Source organism: Terrapene carolina, unplaced genomic scaffold (assembly GCF_002925995.2).
Source record: "Terrapene carolina triunguis isolate 2854851 unplaced genomic scaffold, T_m_triunguis-2.0 Scaffold34029, whole genome shotgun sequence".
In the NCBI taxonomy this organism is placed as follows: Eukaryota; Metazoa; Chordata; order Testudines; family Emydidae; genus Terrapene; species Terrapene triunguis.
In genome coordinates, this window is record NW_020698380.1 from 1,927,839 (window position 1) to 1,953,219 (window position 25,381).

At 39.8% G+C, this 25,381-nt stretch overlaps 1 protein-coding gene across 1 annotated transcript; it reads left to right on the top strand.

Annotated features, from left to right (window-relative positions):
* On the top strand, positions 1 to 25,381 carry LOC113405153 (palmitoyltransferase ZDHHC3). Its single transcript, XM_026646072.1, has 7 exons — positions 1 to 93; positions 5,627 to 6,068; positions 8,449 to 8,573; positions 14,401 to 14,497; positions 16,782 to 16,863; positions 21,389 to 21,519; positions 24,734 to 25,381. Exons 2-7 carry the CDS (start codon positions 5,763 to 5,765, stop codon positions 24,890 to 24,892), a joined length of 900 nt encoding a protein of 299 aa, XP_026501857.1. The 5' UTR covers positions 1 to 93; positions 5,627 to 5,762; the 3' UTR covers positions 24,893 to 25,381.

Here is a 25,381-nt window from a genome sequence, read left to right on the forward strand (position 1 = left end):
ATTTGGGCAAATTTTGGCAGGCACATCTTAGATACGGAGAAGATTTATGTTGCATAAAACTGGTGCAGCAAGATCACCCTTTCACAGTTACAGGTACGCAAATAAACCTCCTTTCCAGTTTCTATCACAGTAGAGACCCTTATTTGAAAAGATTCATTTAGTTTTCATAGGTATAATCACTGAAGCTTTCAGTTGAAATGGTAAATTCAGATTCCTAAATAGTTATTGTTTCCAGTATATTTAAAAACATATATTTTTGCTCTTTTGTGACATTTTTATTGAGACTAAGTTATTTAAAGCCGTATACTTCCTGTCTAGAATACCTTTAGCTGCTGGGGATGTGAGATAAATGATCATGCATTTAATCCCTTTGGTTACTGAAAAAGTATTACTTCAGTACCACATCTGGCAGTTCTTTAAATAGTGTCAATGAATTGGTATAGCTTCTATGAAACTCGCACAACCACAGTGTCTCTTAAATATTTTTAATTAAAAAAAACTGAAGTGAAAGGAAATGATACAATTATACCTGAGATCATGTTTATATTTTTAAGTATAACCTAGATTTGCAAATCTTTCAAGAAGTCAGATTCTTTTTCTGTCTCTGTCTCTCTCTGGGTTATGTTATGCATGAGGTCAGATTAGGTCACCATAAATTCCAAGGCAAGATGGGAACGTTCTGATTCTCTAATTTCAGAAAGTGTATATGTACTTCAGAAAGTTAAATGTTGGCAGATTTCAAGTAGTGGCAATGGTAATATTATCTAACAATTAAGGCCCTGACCTTGCAGAATTTACTCACGTGTTTAACATTATTACCATGAGTAGTCCCACTGAAATCAATGGGATTAATACTTGGTAGTAAAATTAAGCATGGACCTATTTTGCAGAATCAGGGTCTAAGGGAGTTCACAGCTATTCATAGGATCAGACCAAGTCAATGAGGACCCTTTCAGTTAAAATGCACATCCTGTGTAATGCAGGTTGATATTGGGATCCAGCATTAAGTTTTCAGATCAGCAGATGCATTGATTTCTCACCTAGACAATAAATGAAGTTTCTCTGACAACATGTTTTGTTAAGTCCTAAATATTTCTGTATTTCTGACTACTTTTTCTTTAACACCCATCTCGAGTATCTGAGATGCTGGACAGGTTTTAACAATTAAACTGAAAACTAGGCACAGCATACATTCTGTCTCTAGAAACTCAGCAATTTGACTTTTGATGAACACACAGTCCCTCTCTCCTCTGTATCAGGATGGAAAAATGCACTCTTCCATTATTTTTTTTGTTTTTTTGCAGCACCTTCCAAATAGATGAGTAATCCTAATATTTAGAAGTAGATGCAGAAAGTTAACCACTTGTAGAGGACTATTAAATGCAAGGTAGAAGGGACTGTTAAAATCTCTTTGCTGAAAGGTGTGTTTTTAAATCCAGAGACAAGTCAAAAAAATGTTACATGATGCCAAAATACATATGTACACAAACCATAAGTGCTCCTAAAGAGCCATTGCCATCCTTCAATATAAAAACCCACCTTTCAGCAAAGAGATTTTAACAGTCCCTTCTACCTTGCATTTAATAGTCCTCTACAAGTGGTTAACTTTCTGCATCTACTTCTAAATATTAGGATTACTCATCTATTTGGAAGGTGCTGCAAAAAAACAAAAAAAATAATGGAAGAGTGCATTTTTCCATCCTGATACAGAGGAGAGAGGGACTGTTAAAATCTCTTTGCTGAAAGGTGGGTTTTTATATTGAAGGATGGCAATGGCTCTTTAGGAGCACTTATGGTTTGTGTACATATGTATTTTGGCATCATGTAACATTTTTTTGACTTGTCTCTGGATTTAAAAACACACCTGGCATGTTAGACTTTGAAAAGCAGCTACTGTACACATGCAATAACTTTTTGAAAATATTAAGTCATTAAACCAAATTGATTGCTCTCTTGCCAAGATTTTCTTATCTCAATTTTTAGCTAATATAAAAAAAAAAAAAAAAAAAAAAAACTTGAGTCAATAAAACTATTCTCTTATTTTTTTAAAAAATCACTGACTTTAAAATCTTAACATTAGGGCTGTCAAGCAATTAAAAAAATTAATCGCAATTAATCGCACTGTTAACCAGTAATAGAATACCATTTATTTAAATATTTATGGATGTTTTCTACATTTTCAAATATATTGATTTCAATTTCAATATAGAACATAAAGTGTACAGTGCTCACTTTATATTTATTTTTGATTACAACTATTTGCACTGTAAAAAAACACACACAAAAGAAATAGTATTTTTCAGTTCACCTAATACAAGTACACCTCTACCCCGATATAACGCTGTCCTTGGGAGCCAAAAAATCTTACCACGTTATAGGTGAAACCGCGTTATAACGAACTTGTTTTGATCCGCCGGAGCACGCAGCCCCGCCCCCCCCGGAGCGCTGCTTTACTGCGTTATATCCGAATTCGTGTTATATCGGGTCGTGTTATATCGGGGTAGAGGTGTACTGTAGTGCAGTCTCTTTATCATGAAAGTTGAACTTACAAATGTAGGATTATGTACAAAAAACTGCATTCAAAAATAAAACAATGTAAAATTTTAGAGTCTGCAAGTGCACCCAGTCCTACTTCTTGTTCAGCCAATTGCTCAGACAAACAAGTTTGTTTACATATGCAGGAGATAATGCTGCCTGCTTCTTGTTTGCCTGTTCTCACTTTCAGGTGACACTGTATTCTCATGGCACTATTATAGCCGACGTCACAAGATATTTAAGTGCCAGATGTGCTAAAGATTCATATATCCCTTCATGCTTCAACCACCATTCCAGGGGACGTGTGTCCAAGCTGATGACTGGTTCTGCTCGATAACAATTCACAGCAGTGCGGACCGATACATGTTCATTTTCATTATCTGAGTCAGATGCCACCAGCAGAAGGTTGATTTTCTTTTTTGGTGGTTTGGGTTCTGTAATTTCCGCTTAGGAGTGTTGCTCTTTTAAGACTTCTGAAAGCATGCTCCACACCTCATCCCTCTCAGATTTTGGAAGGCACTTCAGATTCTTAAGCCTTGAGTCCAGTCCTGTGGCTATCTTTAGAAATCTCACATTGGTACGTTCTTTGCATTTTGTGAAAACTGCAGTGTGTGGGTTTTTAAAATGAACATGTGCTGGGTCATCATCCGAGACGGCTATAACATGAAATATATGGCAGAATGTTGGGTAAAACAGAGCAGGGGACATACAGTTTTCCCCCAAGGAGTTCAGTCACAAATTTAATTAATGCATTATTATTTTTTTAATGAGCGCATCAGCATGGAAGCATGTCCTCTGGAGTGGTGGCCGAAGCATGAAGGGGCAAAGGAATGTTTAGCATATCTAGCACATAAATACTTTACAAATCCAGCTACAAAAATGCCATGCAAATATGCCTGTTCTCACTTTCTGGTGACATTGTAAATAAGAAGAGGGCAGCATTATCTCCTGTAAATGTAAACAAACTTGTTTGTCTTAGCAATTGGCTAAACAACAAGTAGGACTGGGTGAACTTGTAGGCTCTGAAGTTTTACATTGTTTTGGTTTTGAGTACAGTTATGTAACAAACAAAAAAAAAATCCACATTTGTAAATTGCACTTTCACGACAGAGATTGCACTACAGTACTTGTATGAGGTGAATTGAAAGATCCTATTTCTATTGTTTATCATTTTTACAGTGCAAATATTTGTAATAAAAAATAATATACACCGATTTAAATTACAACACAGAATACAATGGATATGAAAATATAGAAGAGCATCCAAAATATTTAATAAATTTCAATTGGTATTCTATTGTTTAACAGTGCAATTAAAACTGCGATTAATCGTAATTAATTTTTTTTTGTTAACTGCGATTAATCGACAACCCTACTTAAAATATATATTTCCAGACTAAGATATTGACTTTTAATGGGAAACTGTAATATAGATCCTTTTTAAAAGGGCGATAAAATCCTAGAAATAGTGGTTTATAATGGAAGCCAGATAAACGTGCTGTAGTTCAGAATCTACCAGATACCTTAGCAGTTGTTTTGATATTGTTTTATCTGCACTAGAACACATGTTCTTTATGGGGGAAAAAGGACTCCATTCTATTGGGGAATTTATTCCTGCTCAAGGGTTTGTTAGTGACAGTCATCCTCACCAGATGGTCGATGTTGTCAATATGCACCAAACATAGCAATCATGTATACAACCGACCTCGCTACATTTTGGCAAAAGTGACCCATTTCAACAAAGTGTGAGAAAAATCATTTTCTTCTGAATGTTAGAAATCTCCCAATGTAGCTTTCTGTAGGAAGATTTTTCCAGTTTGATATTGAAGAAGAAGGTATAAATACAGAAAAGAAAAGATTCGGAAATTGTAACAAATGGTCTAGGGAAAAAATTGCCTACCACATAGGATGTATTTGTGTTGCTATGGCTGAATGTAGTTTGCTTGTTAATACCATGTGTTCAGTTACACGTAATTTATAGGGCAACGTATATGATCATCAGTCTTTTGGATGAGATGTGAAACTGGGGAGCTGTTCTCTTGTGGTAATTAAAAATCTCATGCATTTTTATGTAAGTGTTGTTAAAGCTGTTAACATTGGAACATGGTCAGATTTCAGTTTGAGTAAGAAAGTTCTACAGAGTTAAATTCCCCTGCTGTTTCAGTTGGATATGATCCTCACTTCCTATTTTATTATTATTAATCATGTTCATTATGGTAGTGCATAAAGACCAACTGGATTGGGCCCCATTGTGCTAGGTACTGTACAGACACGGAGTACTGTAGTAGACAGCCCCTGCCCTGAAGAGCTTACAATCTAAACAGACAAGACGGGCACCGCGTGAAGGAAATGGGTGTTAACATGAAAGCAGAGTGAACAATGTGATGATAGCTAACATCTTTTGGGAAATGTTTAAATTTTTTTTTTGGTGGGTTTAATTAGGAGGGGATAACATAAATGGAAAGGAAAAAGGGGAGAGGGGACATCAAGGGGGTGAAGGGGATAAGAGGGGCAGGTGGTGGAGTAAAGCTTAAGGTGAAGAGACAGTGAAGGAGAGGGCTGGAGCAAACAGCCAATCAGCACAGGGCAGAGAAAGTCCCGTCAGAACTATACAAAGTTCTCTGAATGCCCAAACATTTGGCTGCTGCTCCAGCTGGAGTCTCTGGCTGCTTTTTCTCTGCAGGTTTTCCCCAAGACCAGGTGTGGAGGGTGGGCAGTAGTTTCCTCAGAGTGTGGCGGAATCTCACAGTTGTGCATCTGAGGGGATGCCAGGGGGAGGAGCGGCCCTGGCTGGGCCCATTTAACCTACTTCTCTCCCAGTGCTGCAGTCCCTGGTTTGGCTGCTTCTGCAGCTGCTCCTACCAGCTCCTACCTAACTGCTGTGCTGTGTTTTGTTAAATAGTTGAAGCGTTTCTCCCCAGCAGTGGATGCATTGCAGTGGTGGGTTAAGGGATTCCTATGTATAATTTATAAGTCTTCTGATAAAGTTTGAAAAGCCCTTGGGCTCCTTCTGGACAAGAAGTTCTCTATAAACGTTAGATTATCTCTAAAACACAGTTTTATATTTATTGACTTTCTTTTTGGTTTTCAGCTCCCTTTCTGCAGCCTGGAATCTTCTACATGCTTCTCATACCGTTATGTAGAAGGAGCTTTCTGAGTTTCATTTGTAAAGCAGAAGACGACTATTTTTGATTCTTTTTCACATTCAAGTATGGACATTATAATCTATGATGATTACTCCAATCCACCGCTTCAGAGATATTGAGAGGAAACCTGAATACCTCCAGCCAGACAAGTGTGTTCCACCTCCTAGCCATAGTTCCTTGGGAACAATGTGGTTTATTCGAGATGGCTGTGGTATTGCATGTGCTGTTGTTACCTGGATGCTTGTCTTCTATGCAGACTTTGTAGTCCTTCTTGTTATGTTAGTTCCATCAAGAGACTATATTTATAGTGTGATCAATGGGATATTGTTCAACATGTTGGCTTTCCTGGCTTTGGCTTCACATTTTCGAGCTATGCTATCAGATCCGGTAAGTATACTGTTACGTTTTTCTTGCCTGCCAGATATAGAGTAACTTGGGCCCTTGGTGAATAGCAGATTTAAATAACTTGTCTGTGTCATCGTGATCAGTAAGCTTGGTGTTGTGGTATGCTAATATATCATTCTGTTGTGTCAGATTAACTCACCAAATGTAAAGGACCGAATCTCAGATTCTCTTGAGCCTGGTATGAACAGCTTCCTATTAGTGTGAAAAGGGGAAGAGAGAGAGAGACTACCACCCTTTTACTCACCAGTACTAGATATGTTGTTTGTGGCTTGTCATGACCTGACAAGCCGGAAAGCTAGAAAAACTTGTTTCAATTGTCTGTCTCATCAAATGTCACTACAGCGGAATGGGGTAGGGAAAAAATTACGATGACTTCTGTAATAAAAATGTTATGCTTCTTTTTCATATTAATGATTTAGCTGAAATTATTGGAGTATACCTACTAATTTGTTGGTCTGTTTTAGCATTAAATCCCCCTAATAATATCAGCCCATATCTCTGTGGCTTCAAAAATGTATCAGACTCTTCGTAACTGGAAGGTTAAACATTCTAAGGTTAGATTTGAAACACAAGATGGATAGTGCAGTATCCAGGGACTTTGCCCTGGTCAGAAACGCAGTCCTACCCTCCTTCCTCCTCGCATCTCTGAACTGTTGGGAAGGGGATTTTTATCAAAGTGCTATCCCTAAATCTTCTTTGATGGCCCTGTCTTTCATATCTGTCTAGTAGATTAAATTTAAAATTATTGTTCTTCTAGCTGACGGAAAGGAGAGTAAGTTTTGTCTCTTCTGCCTTCAGAGTCTAGTGGCTGGTGTTGGGAATGTTGAAAGGGTCTCTGCCACACTGATCCCTCCCCCAAGCTCCATTTTGTGGATAAAACCCCCCACCATGAAAACTCGAATGGCTGTATTTATTGCTTAGCTTGCATCTTATTCAGGAACATCAGCAGGGAACTGACCTAGTTCTGGGCAGTTTCACTGTTGTTTACTGTAAAGTTGACTCTTGGTCACTTCATAATGCTCTTGCTTCGCAAAACTATGAGCGGGAGTGGAGGTGCTCAAGGTTTCTGTCGTCAGACTCAGGAATACAGCACTGCAGCAATTTACATACAGTTCATATTTTGAAGGATTTCTTTTTTTATTGTAAATTATTTGAAAGACAGTAGGGCCCCTAAGAACCAACAGGCAATGGGGTCCAATTGTGCTAGGCACTGTATAGACATAGAGTAAGAGACAGTTCTTGCCACAGAGAGTTTCCAATCTAAATAGAACAGGCAGACAAAGGGTAGGAGAAAAGGACATAATGCAGAAGTAGAGTGATAAGTAAATGTCATGTTAGTTCCACATTTATTTATATATGGTGGCTGGCGGAGGGGCTAATGGGTGTTGAGGTTTTTTGTCAGTTCTTTGGTTGGGTTTTGTTATGAGCGCATCAGCTAAACAGAAAGACAAAAGAAGGGGCATAGAAGGGATATGATGAGGACAGGATAGGTGCAGTGAGGCAGAGGTGAGGAAACTGTGAAGCAGGGGGGCTAGAGCAAAGAGCCAATCACTACAGGGAAGAGCATGTCCAGTGTCAAAAATGTAGTTGAAAGCATTGTTGCTATAAAAACTCTTCCACCAAAAGTCAATTGTAATGTTACTTTCCTAACACAAGATTTATTTTAATGTAGGCTCCTGTTTATATATGTACCTCCACACTAGCAGTCATTCATGTGGTATGTTTCCGGCTTTTTTTAATTAAAATTTTTGCAGTGAAATTGTTAATATTAAGGTTAGAGATCTTTAATTTCTTGTCTTTTGAGAGTTAAGGTTCCTTCAGCAACATTAACTCAGCAATATTAAAGATGCATATTTAAGGGGAGAATTCAAAAACTGCACCATCATAGTGAATGCAAGAATGTTACCTAGTCTTATTTTTTTTCTGGGCCTTTTTTTTTTAAAGTGGTATTTGTATACTTAACATCTCTCTAAAAGTTCTCATTTAAAAAACCCTAAACAAATTGGACGTTTATGAACACATGCAAAATATATTTGTCCGCAACATTTAATGTAAGCAAAAACATTTCAGTTGTGTAACTTTTATGAGAACACATGCATATGTCCAGTTTGCTGTGACACAAGGTCAGATGATACGTCCAAGTAAACAGATAAGGATTACACCCTGCTTATTATTTATGTACTATATTATGGCCTTACAATAGTGTCCTTTCTGTATCTTTCTCTTGGTCAATCAAATTCTGAAATATTGTGGTTGATGTTAGGGAAACTTGCACCTCTCTTCCCTTCCAAGAGCTTGAACTGGGTCTCTTGATGTTATTGGCGAACACTGTGGGTACTGAAATCTTTGTTTTCATTTCCAGGGTGCTGTGCCCAAAGGTAATGCCACAAAAGAATTCATTGAGAGCTTACAGCTGAAGCCAGGACAGGTTGTTTATAAGTGTCCAAAATGCTGTAGCATCAAACCAGACAGAGCACATCACTGCAGGTACAGTCACTTGTGTGTTGTGATTTAATGATGTGATGCTGTGGTTCAGGATTAAAAGAAAGCACTTATGTGGTGGACCAGTGTACTGTTGTAGGATATAAAAAGCAACAAAGAGTCCTGTGGCACCTTAAAGACTAACAGAAGTATTGGAGCATAAGCTTTCGTGGGTGAATACCCACTTCGTCAGATACATGTTGTAGGATGGGATTTTCAAGGGGGCTTAAAGGATTTATCCACCTAACTCCCATTGAACCCTAATGTGAGTTGGGTGCCTAACTCTCTTAAGCTCCTCTGAAAATCCCAGTGCTCAACGAAGACCATAAAATGTAGCATGTCCCAGAATGCTTTGATATTGTGCCTTGTGACATTATGATGCTTTCTGATTGTGAGGCACTTTGCTTGGGGTCAGCTCCTTGACCCTACTGGCAACACAAGCACTTCCCTCCAGGTCTTGTGCTCTCTTTACAGGTTAGCAATAGGGACACACCAATCCCTGAGTCCTGCGAGAATCCCCTTTAGTGTCCAGCCCCTGTTTCATTGGACACTCACAGAATTACCAGGCCTGCTGTCTCAAAGGAACAGCACACCACAGCTTACTAATTCTTACTAATACTTAGAACATAGCTCCACTTCACACACAGCCAGAGTCAGGGGTGGGCCACGAGGGCGACTGCCCAGAGTGCCATGGTGGGAGGGGGAAAGAGGGGTGCTGTGAGGCAGTGCAGAGGTGTGGGCTGCCAGCTGGCAGGGGAGCGCTGCAAACTCGCAGAGGTGACGCATGGGGGGTGCCCAGATTTCTCCCGGCAGCGGAATGTGGGGCGGGAGTGTGAGCGGTGATGCACAGATACTACTCGTCCCCTCCTCCCAACATTCCTCCGCACCCCCTTAGGAGGCTATGATCAGAGGAGTGAGGAGCAATGCCGGGACTCCCTGCATCCAGGTCACTTTCCCCACCTGGACTGTGCTGTGAGGCGAGCATCAGAAGCTGATACTCTCCTGCCCTCCCTTTACACAGCCCAAGTAAGTTCATAGAGGAGTTAGGTAAGTTCATGGAGGATAGGTCCATCAGTGGCTATTAGCTAAGATGGTCATGGATGCAACCCTATGCTCTGGGTGTCCCTAAAACTCTGGTGGCTGATGGTGGAAGGGTCCCTCGATAAATTGCTCTGTTCTGTTAACTTCTTCTGAAGCATCTAGCAACAGTCAGATTTTAAGCTGTCATAGGATAAGAGGAAAGGTCCTCTCGTGGATCGGTAACTGGTTAAAAGATAGGAAACAAAGGATAGGAATAAATGGTCAGTTCTCAGAATGGAAAGAGGTAAATAGTGGTGCCTCCCCAGGGGTCTGTACTGGGACCAGTCCTATTCAACATATTCATAAATGATATGGATAAAGGGGTAAACAGTGAGGTGGCAAAATTTGCAGATGATACAAAACTACTCAAGGTAGTTAAGTCCCAGGCAGACTGCGAAGAGCTACAAAAGGATCTCTCAAAACTGGGTGATTGGGCAACAAAATGGCAGATGAAATTCAGTGTTGTTAAATGCAAAATAATGCACATTGGAAAACATAATCCCAACTATACATATAAAAGGATGGGGTCTAAATTAGCTGTTACCACCCAAGCAAGAGATCTTGGAGTCATTTTGGATGGTTCTCTGAAAACATCCACTCAATGTGCAGCGGCAGTCAAAAAAGCTAACAGAATGTTGGGATCATTAAGAAGGGATAGATAATAAGACAGAAAATATCATGTTGCCTTTGTATAAATCCATGGTATGCCCACATCTTGAAAACTGCATGCAGATGTGGTCGCCCCATCTCAAAAAAGGTATTGGAATTGGAAAAGGTTCAGAAAAGGGCAACAAAAATTATTAGGGGTATGGAATGGCTTCCGTATGAGGAAAGATTAATAAGACTGGGACTTTTCAGCTTGGAAAAGAGACGACTAAGGGGGGATATGATAGAGGTCTATAAAATCATGACTGGTGTGGAGAAAGTAAATAAGGAAGTGTTATTTACTCCTTCTCATAACACAAGAACTAGGGGTCGCCAAATGAAATTAATAGGCAGCAGGTTTAAAACAAACAAAAGGAAGTATTTCTTCACACACGCACAGTCAACCTGTGGAAATCATTGCCAGGGGATTTTGTGAAGGCAAGAGGATCCCTCTAACCCTTATGTACCCCCATCTGGTACAAAGAGATCTCTGGGTCACAGTCACATTTGAACAAGAATTATTCACCAGTGGTTAAAAGCAATTGAAAATGACATGTGAGTCATGCACATTACTTTCTTTGTCATTGTTTATTTGTGGACCAAATTTCTTCAAGAATGTCAGTCACTTGTCCATGACAAGTGTGAAATTTTAAAAGGCATAAAAATATCTTAATTATTTTTAAATCACTTTTTCACAGTTATGAAATATATTATTATTTAAAAGAAAGTATTTTTTCTGGGAGAGTGGTGTATAAATACAAGGAAGGCTGTTGCACACTGCTCAACGGTGAGCACATTAAAGTTATAGTTGCAGTTATAAGCAGCAAGACTGCAGAAGGTTGATATAGCTCTGATTGTATTAAATCTTACTTTGCTAGTCTGTCACTGGGTCCTCTGTTGTCAAGATAATCGGTGATATACGGTATGGGTAAGTGGGAATGAAACAGGAAGAGAAATGGGTAAAAGAGTGAACTGAGAAAAGTCCATAAAATGTGGTATGTCTCAAAGTACTAGTGTCTTCATTCACAGACCTGATGGCATTTGTGACTTTGGCTTTAATTAGCCCTTTTTATTACTACTAAATTAATTTAAAACTTGCTTTAAATACAGGTAATTTAATTTCAGATTTAGAATCATTTCCATATTTTGATTTACAAAGGACAAACCAAAATTATGGAACCTAAATTATACCTGTTGTGGAGAGTTGGGGCTTCCCCCGCCCCCCTTACTTTGTTTCAGTAAGTAGTTAAAGGATCTGTATGAGCTTCATCATTCCCCTTCCCCCCAGTGTATTCCTAGAGGATTTCCATGAAAGGACTGCAGTTACTTTCACTCTGGGCGGTTATGCTGCCTTGTGCCGCCATCTGTCTCTTTAGATTTGGGGGAGCTATAGCTTCCACCACCAACAACCCTTTTCTGCTAACTAGGGAAGTAAAATGTTAACCAGGGGTTAACAGTTAAGGTGGGTTAACCGGTAAGACTAATGCTTACTGGTTAACTGGTTAACATTTTACATCACTAGTTCTCAGGCCATCTCCAATGCCCATTGAAGTCCATGGGAATCTTTTAAAATAAATAAATATTTCCCTGTTGTTCTGTGTGTGGGTGTCTCACAGCAGGATCATATGCATGCACAGCAGAGGGTGTTGGTTGCCATGTGCTTGAGAGTTCCTGCTGTTCACATGCTTGTATGAGGCAGTTGCACGCAACTAACTGCTCCTTCTGGCCCTGCTCCTGGGAAGGAAGAAGGGTGATCCCTACTAACCTTTTGGCCCTGTCTTTGCCATCTAGCCTGAAGCGTCTGAGGGTGGAGGGTCTTTGCTGCTTCCCACTCCCTGCCTTACCCTAGTCTCAGCTCTTGGAATTTACTTCAGCCCCAGCTCTTACCCTGTCCCCCCATTGGCTCCTGCAGGTGATGTCATAGCTCCAGCCCCTGGCTGCCTCTCATCCCTACTCCTTAGGACTCCTGAGTGGGTTACTGTCTCTCTCCCCTCTTGGCCTGGCTGCTCCACGTCATCCCTCCGGAGGGGACTCCTTCCCTCGCCTCTCAACCCAGTGTCTCTTGGCTTCCCCCCGAGTGCTGCAGAGAGTAGGTGGTAGATACCTGCTTCCCAGCTAGTCATCTTGTCTATCTCCAAGGTCTTGTGGAGCAGCCTGGGGAAAGGGCACCCGTTCCTCCTGTGGTATGCCCTCTGGCTCATAAACGGATCCAAGGGGTAATGAAGAGGACGACTTGCTCCCTCACTGTGCCTCCCGGTACTCCCTAGCTGTGTGAATGAGTGTAGGGAAAGAAAGAGGCTTCCCTTACTCTCCTTGTGCTCTCTTGCACCCACATGGGAGTTCATTGATGAAGGTACTGCTGGGCATGCCCTGCTCCCTACCTCTTTCTGATAGTGCTCTCTTGCCCTCTGTAGAGGTTTGGGGAGTAAAGAATAGTCTTTCTTGGGCCTATAGCCAGCGGTCCAGGGAAGAGAAGAGCCTCTCTAGCCCTGGACTTATACACAGAACAGGCTCTACTGCTGTGATGGGAAGAATGTGCATGTGAGCTACCAGCAGAATAGTGCATGAGACAGGACATGAAACTGACAAACAATAAGACAGTAAAACTGATTATACCCAAAGGTGCACATGCACACATCTAATAAACCGACGGAAAAACTAATTTTGTCTATCTTAGTCACCATAGGTGGTGTGTGTCATCAAAAGGACAATTTTAAAGCAACTAATTTTATTTTTAAGTTAGGGTGCCCTTTTAAATACACATATTTTTAAATCACAATAACTTTAAGCTACTTCCTGCAATACAAAGCTTCTTGTGTTAGTGATGACTAATCTGGGGGCAAATATTGACCTGAGTAACTTTGTCTGCTTGAGGAGAAAAAATCTTAGGGCCCAATCCTGCAAAGCCTGCTGGTCCTGAGACTGCCCAGTCTGACATCCAAGATCAAGATCTTAGTTGCTTATTTGCATCTTGGGAATTTTATTTCTTGCCTTTGGGGACTGCTTCCTTCCAAGATCTGTAATAAATACTTGACTATTTCAAAATAGGGATGTTAATATTTATTAACTTTTTTGTTGTTGTTTTATTGTCAGTGCATTCTTGTAATTAGTTTCTTTAAGCGTTTGAGTTTTTTCTTTAAGGTCAAAACAGTTTAACTTTATAATAAGAAAAATATAATAAGCAGAACCCTCCATTTCTCTGTTTAAATCCTGTGAGGGTTGTTGTGAAACCACATATTCCTGATTTTCAAATTCGGTTTTCATACTTTTTTGTGCATTTTAGCACCAGGGGACTGGCTTTCTTCACTGCTGTATCATATGATAGAAGAGCAAAAAGGCTTTTATGATGTTAGTTGGAGATTTAAAATGCCAGTGAAGCAGCAGTGACTAGTAAACGAAGAGAAACTAACATTACAATGAATTAATCATCTTTGATTGTTTGACTCCTAAGCACAGTATGCATTTGCAGCTTTTATTTTTTAGAATTTGTAATTAGAATAGTTACTTTAGTGCTTCTGCCCACTTTTGCTGAGTGCTTAAAATCTAATTTTTTAATTGTGGTGATGGTGTCTCAGTGACTCCCACTGGTAAATTAATCCAGTGCCTGATTGACTTCATTGTCAGGTATTTTTCTGAAAAAATAATTAGAATTTTCCATTTTTTTTTAATAAAGCTCCTGTCAGAGTAAATTTAATAAATAGGAACAATTTCAGTAATTTGTTACAAAGGTTATTCTGAGAAGTTTATCCATTGCTGTATCCTATGATTTTATTTTTTATTCTACTACTTTGAAACTCTCACAGAGCCCGGAGGTCAAACCCAGACTAGATTAAATCAATTTCATTTCATTTGCTTAAGTTTAATGTTCAATCTCTGTATATTAGTGGAACCATTAATCATAATGTTACTTTGTTGTGATTTGCCATTTACTTTTGGCACGACTGCAATTAGGGACAATAGGATGGTTGACAATTTTGAACAGAAGTAGCCAAATTTGTGTGTGTGTGTGTGTGTGTGTGTGTTTTCCAGGTGCCCAATATTTTCTTTGTACTCTTGCTGTATTTTCTGAAAACCACACACTATAAAGATTTTTTGTTCTTTATTTCAGTGTTTGCAAGAGGTGTATTCGGAAAATGGATCATCACTGTCCATGGGTTAATAACTGTGTAGGAGAGAATAACCAGAAGTACTTTGTACTGTTTACAGTAAGTTGTTTATTGAGTAAATTTTTCTGTCCAACCAGAGACAATGAAATTCCATGACTGTTAAACGGCTGTGAAGATTATATTTATATATATATATATATATATATATATAATATTTATTTTAAGTAGAACCACAACTGGGAAATATATTACAAATTAGCAAAATTAAATAATTTAGGGAGCAAATGTAATAAAAGAACAGGAATAAGTCATCACCAAAGGTACTTTGCCATTTATTTTGTCAATTGTGTAGCATTAGTTGGTATAATACACAGCGTAGCAGTAAATATATCTCACAAAATACTCCACAGTAATAATAGTGAAGTCTCAATCAGCTTTTTGGGGTAGGGGCTGACTTTTTGTTCTGTATTAATATTTTATTTATACAGTACTTTGCACAATGGAGTTCAGGTCCATGACTAGGGTTCCAAGATGCTACAGTAATACAAATAATAATAAGATTGTGCCTCCTTATTGCATTTGCTGTTACCTCTTTGCTGCCAGGGTGGAGAGAAACCTCATATTTTTGGCAGGGATTACAAGGGTTATACTTGTAAGTAGCCAATGTTGGCACTCAAAAATCAGGCAGAAATGCTTCTGATTTTCTTACTGTGTACTGTATCTACTGTATATAGAGCAAAAGTATGGGAGTGCAAACTTAATTACCACGTAAACAGCGAAATCTGGGCTCCATTGAAGTCAATGACAAAAATCCCAGGATTTCACCCAAAAAATTAATGTCAAGAGAATATTACAGCTTGCACAATTGACTTTTAGTGTTGTTCCATTTTATCAGTAATCTTTTATGGTAAATCTCTAGGTAGAAGATGGTCTGTTATGATATTAGGAAATAAGTGCAAGTCTTCAGTCAGACTTGAAGTAAGAATTGAAAATAAATGTATGAACCCTTTAATTTGCTTTTCACTGTATGGTGTATTCTGCTATTGCCAGAGGCACAGCTAGTCAACTTTCTTTTTGCGGCACAATACCTAGTTTAGTTGGGAAAACAGGAAAATATTTACACCAGGTACTTTTCCACTGGACTAGTCTCTCCTCTGTCTGATTAAGCCTGTACTAGCTTTAGAGAGAGGAATGGGAAATATAAATATATCTCTCCTTTCAATATCCAGATTGGAATACAATTCCTAGCTGGTTCATCCCGAATGTGGGATGTTGGATTTCAGTTTCAGCTAAATTTGACGAGTCTCTCTTTCAAAATGGACTATATTAAACACCTAATCTGTCTGAGGAAAAGATGAAACAAGTTTTTCTATTAATCTTTTTAAGGACTCAGGAGGAGAAAGGATGGTAGCATATAAAAGCATCAAAAGAAAAATATTTTTCCATTGTCTTTCACTTGCACCTCATTTGGAAGATATTATGTTCCCATATTTGTTAGTATTTGTCTCATTCTATACCACTACAATGAAAACCTTCCTACGTATATGTGTGTATGTTGCAAGTGGTGGGGGTAGAAATGCCTATAGGTAACAATTTAAAATTTTCCATGCTAAGTGTCTGCCTCATGTTTAAATTTATTTATTTATTTGTTTATTTTATTTTTAAATTTCAATGAAAATGGTTTAGCTATTTTTCAGAATGAGATCAAGGAAAAACACATTTTGCCAATAGTAAAAATAAAACCAAAAACTTACAACTGTTACACTGAAAAGCCCTAGCACCTCCATGCTTTGGAACAGCGACTTGAAATTTGACAGTGTTGTCCTGGTATCAGGGATGTGCCGTTTGCTATCTCCCTGAAAATCCACCCAAATTTGGCCAAGCTATGAGCCTCTAAAAATCTCATTTTGCACATTATCAGTAGAGACTATATTGTGCAGTAGAGACTACAAATAGTATATGAAAGGCAACATGGCCTTGTGGGTAGATAGCTGAACTGGAATTCAGGAAACCTGGGATCTGTTCCCAGCTCTGCTGTTGTCCTGCTGGGTGACCTTGGGCAAGTCACTGCATCTCTCTCTGCCTCAGTTTCCCTATCTGTGAAATAGGAATGATGATACTGACCTCCTTTGTATGACCATCCTTTCATTGATGAAAAGTGCTATATAAGGGCTAGGTGTTATTATCATATAACTAGATTGTATCAGAATGCATACACACAAGGGGGCCAAATTAAGGCCGTTTACCTTAGTTTTGGCATTTCCTAATTTTTGAGTGCTCGACTTTGCAGCCGTAACATTTTAAATGTAGTTTATTTGGACATATGTGTATAAGCAGCTTTTACAGCTATGCTTAAAAATATTTTAAATACATTGTGTTTCAGATGTATATAGCACTAATTTCCATGCATGCCCTAATCATGGTGGGATTTCACTTCCTGTATTGCTTTGAAGAAGACTGGACAAGTGAGTATTGACGAAGTATTCCTTTCAAATACCAAATTAACCTGTAGAGAAAGCATTGTGATATAGTTTAGGGGAAGGGCAGCTTTTTTTACTGCTAGTTGCCAGAGAATGCTGTTAATATTATGAGCTACTTTTTATTTTTGTGACCATTCCTGGAATTTTAAAATTCCACCTATCCTGTTAGGAATTTTCTGTCATGAAGGGTTAAGTCCTACTTAAACACACACCATACATAACGTGGAGAACAGATAGACTCTTAAGGCTCCATGTCAGTACATAGGAAAATATTAGTGTTTACATGAATGTGTCACTGATAATTCCTGCATGCTAAAGTGAGACGGGGAGAATGCATGTGCTCTTTTTAAATCAGGTAATGGAAACGATCCCTACAAAACTGTTGAGAAAACTGATCAGCTCAGATGCAAAAATGCACTCTCACATGTTCAAACAACTTCCCCTGCCCTCCAAAAACATAAAACACCTCATGCTGGACAAGTCAATGAGTAGAATTTCACAAAGCTGCTTTAAACCATCAGGTTTAATCCACAGTAGTTAGGTAGATTGATTTATTTTTAAAAAGAGCCAGGGCTTGAGAAATCCACTTGCCAATACCAAGTAGAAAAGTTTATCTTGGAGAGGGGGTGGATGGATGTGTGTGTGTGTGTGTGTGTGTGTGTGTGTGTGTGTGTGTGTTTGCGTGCAGGAGGATGTTTCAATTTTTGCAGGATTTAAGCTTTCACTTCAAAATAATTACAATTTTAGTCATTAGAACTGTGAAGAAAATCTTACAAATAGGAACTAATGCATTGCAAGCCTGCAGCTCATAACTTTGCCAGGCAGGCACAGAGTTAAACTGATAAAATTTGGAGCTGCCCAGTGTGGGCAGAAGGAGGCTGTGAAAGTGGTAAAATAAAGGAGGGTTCCTTTCCCTCTCCAAAATAATCAGGCTCTAGAGAGCTCATAATGAGCGTGCTCCTTCTCTTCTTCAGGTATGGAATCCCTGAGCAGGATTCAGGGATAGGACCCTGGTAGAAAGCAGCTGGGAGGTGCACCTGAGCTTCTGTTGTTACTGCTGGTCCTGGACCCTATTGATGGGGTCCTCATCTTTTGTATTGGCCTCTGGGTATTAGGTGTCTGGTAAAATTTAGAATCCTTGGTCAGGGCAATATCTGCAAGTGGCTTACTTGTGGGTAGAGAACTGTTTTTAAGCAGTTCTCATTATTGGATTTCACAGAACTTTGAGAATATATTAGAATGAATTCATAAGCTAGTAATTAAATTTTGTTTGTTGTATCATTTTTCTTTTTTCTTATTTTCCCCCTCACTTTCCTAGACTCATAGAAATGCAGGGCTGGATGAGACCTCAGGAGGTCATCAGGTCCAGCCCCCTGCACTGAGGAAGGACCACATAAATCTAGACCATCCCTGACAGGTGTTTGTCCAACCTGTTACAGAGCTTAATTACACTTATAATTAGAAGGTTTTTCCTAATATCTAATCTAAATCTCCTTTGCTGAAGATTAAACCCATTTCTTCTTGTTCTACCTTCAGTGGACATGGAGAACAATTGATCACATTCCTCTTTATAGTGGCCCTAGCATATTTGAAGATTATCTGGTCCCCTCTTTGTCTTCTTTTCTCAAGACTAATAGATCAGGTTTTCTAAACCTTTTACCAATTTTGTTGCTTTTCTTTTGATTCTCTCCAGTTTATCAGTATCTTTCCTACACTGTAATGCCCAGAATTGGATGCACTACTCCAGCTGAGGGCTCACCAGTGCCAAGTAGAGCAGGACAATGCTATTAGTCTTTTTTGCAACTGTATCACATTATTGACTCATTCAGTTTGTGATCTACTGTCACACTCAGAGCCTTTTCAGCAGTGCTACCACCTAGCCAGTTATTCCCCATTTTGTAATTGAGCATTTGATTTTTCCTCTTTAAGTTCTTTGCACTTATCTTTATTATATTTCATCTTGTTCAATTCAGAGCAATTCTCCAATTTGTTGTTTTGAATTCTAATCCAGTCCTACAAAGTGCTTGCAACCCCTCCCAGCGTGGTATCTTCCGCAAATGTTCTAAGCGTACGTTCCTCCGTTATCAAAATACTGAATAATACCAGATCTGGGACTGACCCTGCGGGACCCCACTAGATATGTCTTCCCAGTTTGATATCAAAGCATTGATAACTATTCTTTGAGTACGGTGTCTCACCCATCTTTATAGTAATTTAATCTAGACTGCATTTCCCTAGTTTGCTTATGAGAATGTCATATGGGACTATGTCAAAGACGTACTAAAATCAGGATATCATGTCTATAACTTCCCCTAATCCATTAGGCCAGTAACCCTGTCAAAGAAGGAAATTAGGTTAGTTTGGCATGACTTGTTCTTGACAAATCCATGCTGGCTATTCCTTATAACCCTGTTTAATAATTTGTACCAGTATCTTTCCAGGTATCAAAGTTAGGATGACTGGTCTATAATTCCGCCCTGGTCCTCATTGTTCCTCTTTTAAAGATAGGTGCTATGTTTGCCCTTCGCAGTTGTCTGGGACCTCCCCAACCTCCATGAGTTCTCAAAGACAATTCCAATAGTTCCAAGATTGCTTCAGCTAGTTCCTTAAGTATGCTAGGATTAATTTCACCAGGCCCTGCTGACTTGAATACAACCAACTTATCTAAATCTTCTTTAACCGTTTCTTTCCCTATTCGGCTTGCATTCCTTCCCATTGTTGTTAGTATTACTTGTGTTCAGTATCTGCTCATCATTACCCTTTTTAGTGGAGACTGAAGCAAAATAGGCATTAAACACCTCCGCCTTCATCAGTTATTTGCTCTCCTTCCCTACTAAATAGAGGACCTATACTTTCCTTCATTTTTTTCTCTTGCTCCTAATGTATTTAAAGAACCTCCTCTTCTTTGCCTTTTATGTCCCTCACTACGGACTTATGCCTTAGACTTTCTGATTTTGTCCCTACATTCTTATGCTGTTCTTTTGTACTTCTCCTTAGCAATGGGTTCATGTTTCCTCTTTTTGTAGGATTCCTTTTTGATTTCCAGGTCATTAAACAACTTCTGATGGAGCCATATTGGCCTCTTACTATTCTTCCTGTCTTTCCTTTGGATCAGGATAGTTTGCAGTTGCACCTTTAATAATGTCTCCTTGAGAAACTTCCAGCTCTCCTGAACTACTTTTTCCCCTTAGATTTTTTTTTCCCCCATGGGACCTTATATACCACTTCTCTGAGTTTGTTAAAGTCTGCTTTTTTGAAGTCCATTTTCCTTATTTTGCTCCTCTGACTCCTTCCTTTCCTTAGAATTATAAAACTTATCATTTCATGATCACTTTCACCCAAATTGCCTTCCACCTTCAGATTCGTTACCAATTCCTTCCTGTTAGTCAGAATTAAGCTAAAATGGTTGTCCCTCCTCCATCTTCCTCCCCCCCTCCCCCCGGTTACTTCCTCCGCTATCTGAAACAAAAAGTTGTCCCTAGTACACTCCAAGAACTTTATTGGAAATTTTGTGTTTTGCTGTATTACTTTTCCAACAGGTGTCTGGGTAGTTAAAGTCCCCCATTACTACAAGGTCTTGTGTTTTGGATATTTCTATTGTTTGTTCAGGAAATGCCTCATCGATATTTGTCTACCTGATTTGGAGGTCTATAGTAGACCCCTACTGTGACATCACTCCTATTTTTTTTACCTCTTTTATCTTTACCCAGAGACTTTCTGCCCCTCATCTCCTTGTGAACCTCAGAACAGGTTTATATATTCTTGATGTATAATGCAACACCACCTCCCTGTTTCTCTTGCCGGTTCTTCCTGAACAAGCTATATCCCTCTATACCAGTATTCCAGTCATAAGACTTTCACAGCTATCCTTTTAAACCCTGCTTAACCTTGCAGGGACATTGCAGTATAGATAAACCTTATGGGGGAAAGGGGATGGGTTTGAGAGAACCAAGAATATATAACCCTTCTCAGTCTTCAAAAGTCAGTTATGAAAGGAACATGCTGTGCTTTTTATAATGGACAATTGGTGCTACAGAAGTAATCTTCTCTGGTTTCCTCTGTGTCCTCACCATTAACTTGAGGTGCCTTTTCCTAATTGACTTCATCATAGAGAAAATTAGTAAAAACTCTACAGATAGAATGTGCAAGTGGTAGGGTCCAGGTGAGAGCACTGGAGGGGGGCTTAGTTGGAAAAGAAAATTGCATGCCATACATATCACAGCACAAGTTTCTTTTTCTTCAAATTAACAGTACTAATTATCTCAGTATCCCACTTCCTTGGGAATCACATACCCTTTCTGTAGGCCTCTGATTATGGCGGTCATGTCAGTTTCTTATTTTGATAGAAGAACTTTGTTTGACGAACTGTTGAGAACTTGAGATAATCTGATACGTAATATCAATGGCAGAATTTACTGCTTAGTAACACGTGTTTGTAGTTTTACGTGTGGGCTTTGTTCCTTAGTCCCTTATTTTTGAGTATTCATTGTTTTGTCATATGTTTTCACAGAATGCAGCTCCTTCTCTCCACCAACTACAGTGATCCTTCTTATCCTCTTGTGTTTTGAGGCTCTCTTGTTTCTCATCTTCACATCTGTAATGTTTGGGACCCAGGTACACTCCATCTGCACTGATGAAACGGTGAGTTCTCCGTGGTCTTGCGTTCCCCTGCTCACAGTTGTAAGATCTGTGAAATGTCATGTGGTTCTGCTTCACTGCCCTAGCATGCATGGAGCCTTTGTTGCTGATATAAAGCAGACTAAGCCTGCACAGTGGCTGAGGTCACTCCTGGATGGCTAGCATAAGAAGTTGAGTAGTGTGGGGATGTTGCAACTATAGCAACAGTGAGTGATATTTTTATCTTAACAAGCATAAGTAACTGGGATTACTCTGCAGAGAGTTTCACCCCAGTGGAATGGGGAATCTTAGACAACAGACTCCCTGTGGAGTGTTTGCTGCTAAGAAATCATTAAAGATTCCAGTGGGTAGTACCTAATGTTACTATTTACAGCTTCAAGTGTTAAAAAGCAAAGATGAGACCAATGAGGTGGAAAAAAGAATTTTGTTTTGTAAATTTCCAGTTTAGGCTTTTCTATAATTTACTTAATCGGGAGCTCTCTGCAGCTACACAGAAATTCAGCACCCTTGCTGTGCTCCACAGCCATGAAAGCTATCCAGGATGCTAAGGCAACAATGTGGAGCTTACACAGAAACACTAGAGTCCCTTGTTCAGCACTGCATCCTGCCCTCTTCAACAAAGGTGAAGTCCCTGACTGGTAATAGTATTTTTACCCTTGAGAATGATATCAGACTTCACCAATCGTGCTCAGGGTATCTGTCATAGCTTAACAGAAGTCTAAGCCCTTCCCTAATTGGGTAGGTTGGGGGAAGTGACAACCTTAAAGGGGCCACTGCTGAGTGTCTTAGTGCAGGGGTTTCCCAACTTTTTTCCCCTGAGGCCCACCTGGGCAGCTGCAGTGGGCACTGTGGCCCTCTGTTAACACGTGTCTGTCAGAGAGAGGGGCACCGCGGGGTCCCTCGCCTCAGCAGGGACCAGGGCCAGCAAGAGGCCAAAGGGGCCACTGCCAGCCCCTGCCAACGCCTTCTGCCTCAGCAGCCTGCTGAGTGCCTTGAGCTCATCACCTGGTAGCCCTGCCCCATCACCCACCCAACACCCTGTCGTGCCTCACAGGCACCCCCTGCCGGGAATGAGGGAAGAGCTCAGGGGCTGCCTGTGTTGGGCAGAGGCAAGAGCTCAGGTTGGGCCCAGCCATTAACTGATGGTCCCGATCACAGCATTGTCCAAGTGGGAACAGAGCAGCACTGCCGAGCCCCAGTCCCGGGGGCAGAGGGGAGGGCGAAGGCCTGATTCTCCAGGGGGCCCGACAGTGATGGAGCCATCCAACTGCCCGGGGAGCCGGTCGCCTCTCAGAGCTGGCCCCTTCTCCTCACCCTCCGCCCATCGCCTGGCGGCTCTGCTTTGCCCTCTGCCACCCGCCAGCGGCACTGGGCTCTTCCAGCCCTGGGCAGGGGTCATCACCAGCCAGCACTCCACCAACGTATACAGTTTGCAGGGCAATGTCCTCCCAAGCTCCACCCATGGCAGACTGCCCGGGACTGTCGATGGGCCGCAGCCCACAGTATGGGAACCCCTGTGTTTAGTGGGCAAGTCTAAGGAGAGTTTAAACAAAGTTAGAATCTGGCATTCAGGACCATGCAAGAGCAGTCTGCTTCTCTCAGGTCTTCATTCCCCAGCTAGCTTCATGACACTTGCATTCAGGTCTACTTTGTTCCAGGGAAAGTTGCAGATATTTTCTGCTGAGTAGGGTCCAGGAGAGTATATTGCTGAACAACTAGCTCCTACCAAGATTAAAATTTATCAGTTTATATAAATTAATGGTGGTGTCTGTGAAGTCATTACTGAATTTTCAACAAATACAGGCCAAAATTTTCAAACTTGGGTGCCTAAAGCTAGGCACTTAAATAAGTGCCCGGATTTTCATACATGCTGGGCATCTTTAGAAATAGTCACATATATCATTTTTGTACATATGGATATAGGTTCCTGAATATAGAGTCCTGAGTTTTTAAAGGTAGGGGCAGGCTTTTATTCTTTTACAACTTTCTTCTATGCCACCCGTGTTACACATCATTGTCAATTTGTTAGCATCAAGGTTGCGTCTATCTGGCATGTGATTCTTATGCTGAGGAACACTTAGAAATGAAATGCTATTAAATGTGGTCTTTTTTACTTCTTTCACCTTGCATCTTGTTGGGGTGGAGCAGGTTTCCTCCAATACAGACTCAAGCTCTGAGAATCTCCTCTCCTCACCCCACCCTCTCATATATACCCCACAGTGGTGATTCTCCTCTGCTAGAAAAGGACTAGATCAGTTTCTGACAGAACCTGAAATTTTGTTCCTTGTGTTACCTATGGAGATGGCATCACCTCTTTGGAGCTGCCCACACTCCTGCTTGCACGTAACTTCCAGGACTGGGAGTTCAAGACACACACTTGTTCTACAGTGCACTGAGCTGCAGTGCAGGGGATGCATGTATTGACAATACATGGGAAGAAGATGATTTTGCGAAAAGGCCCTAAATTAAAGACAGCTAGAATCAAGGATTATCATTCTCTACTGAAAGCAAAACCAAACAATGCATTTATAGCAACAAGAGCTGTATGTTTAAGACCTAATTTATTTTATGGATTGCAAATATAATAAGGATTTTTTTACGTGATTGATTCAGAACTGTTTCAACTGATTGCTTGAAAGCCTATTTTTGCTCTCCCTCTAATCTTTACTAAACCAATATCCATTTTTTCTCTCCGTTCAGTATACTTATTTAACTCTTTCGCCCTGCTGTCTGCCCATGCATGTTATGGTAGCAGTTTTAAGAGGCACTGGGTACGTTCAGCCATGCTGAACATAGGCCATTTCCTGAACTTGCATGATGAATCTGGGAACATTATAGGGATTATCTTGGGTTTTTTTTGTCTGCAAACATATAAATGGGTTCATATAAAACTTTCCCTTATCCAACTTAGGCATATGTAATGCTTTCATCCAATAAAAGTACATGTTGTATTTCTGTTTTAAAATTGACATATGTGACAATTGTAGGGTATTTTTTAAAGGTTTGAGCATATTTTTAAATGTGATTTTAAAAAATGGCAATAATTTTTTTTCCCAAGGAATATTTCCTATCCTTTTTTAAAGGAAAGGCTCTCAATAGGTAAATTTGTATTTTCTTACTCCATCCATGTGATAGGGGTAATTGAGAGATCCTTTTCCTGAAAGCAGAACCACAGCAATTAAGTGCTTGACTGAAAGTGTGATATTTCTGTTTTCAGGGAATAGAACAATTGAAAAAGGAAGAGAGAAGATGGGCTAAAAAAACAAAATGGATGAACATGAAAGCAGTATTTGGCCATCCGTTCTCTATAGCATGGCTTAGCCCATTTGCTACTCCAGACCAAGGAAAGGCAGACCCATACCAGTATGTGGTCTGAAGAATTTCCACTAAAATAAAACCACATTTCAGCACTACTGTTATATAATTTTTATATGAATGTTTAAAACAAAACGTAAAACAGAAACTCTTTTTATGTCTATTAAAGGCTGTTCGTTGCAGAGAAAAAAAAAAAGCCCTGTATTCTGCAATTTTAGATAATACTATGTCTCTGGTGGCTGAAGTGTCTTCTTTTTTTCTGATTTTTTTTTTTTTTTTTTTTAACTTGTTAACTTTACTGGCCTTTGTTTCTATCTGCTTCCTGTATGGCATAATTAATGTGAAGGAGACCCTCTTTCTCTGTTGTGCCTGTCTCTGCTAACCGAGTAGACTGTAATGCTGTCTCTAGACTGTGAGGGTATCTGTGTAAGTGCCAACAGTGCCATCTTCCTACACAGACATCTTTGGACCTCCTAATGGTGTGTATAGCTCTGACTGGGCAGTGAGTTTCTTTCATAAAAGAGGACGTTAGCTGAGAAATAGACACTTT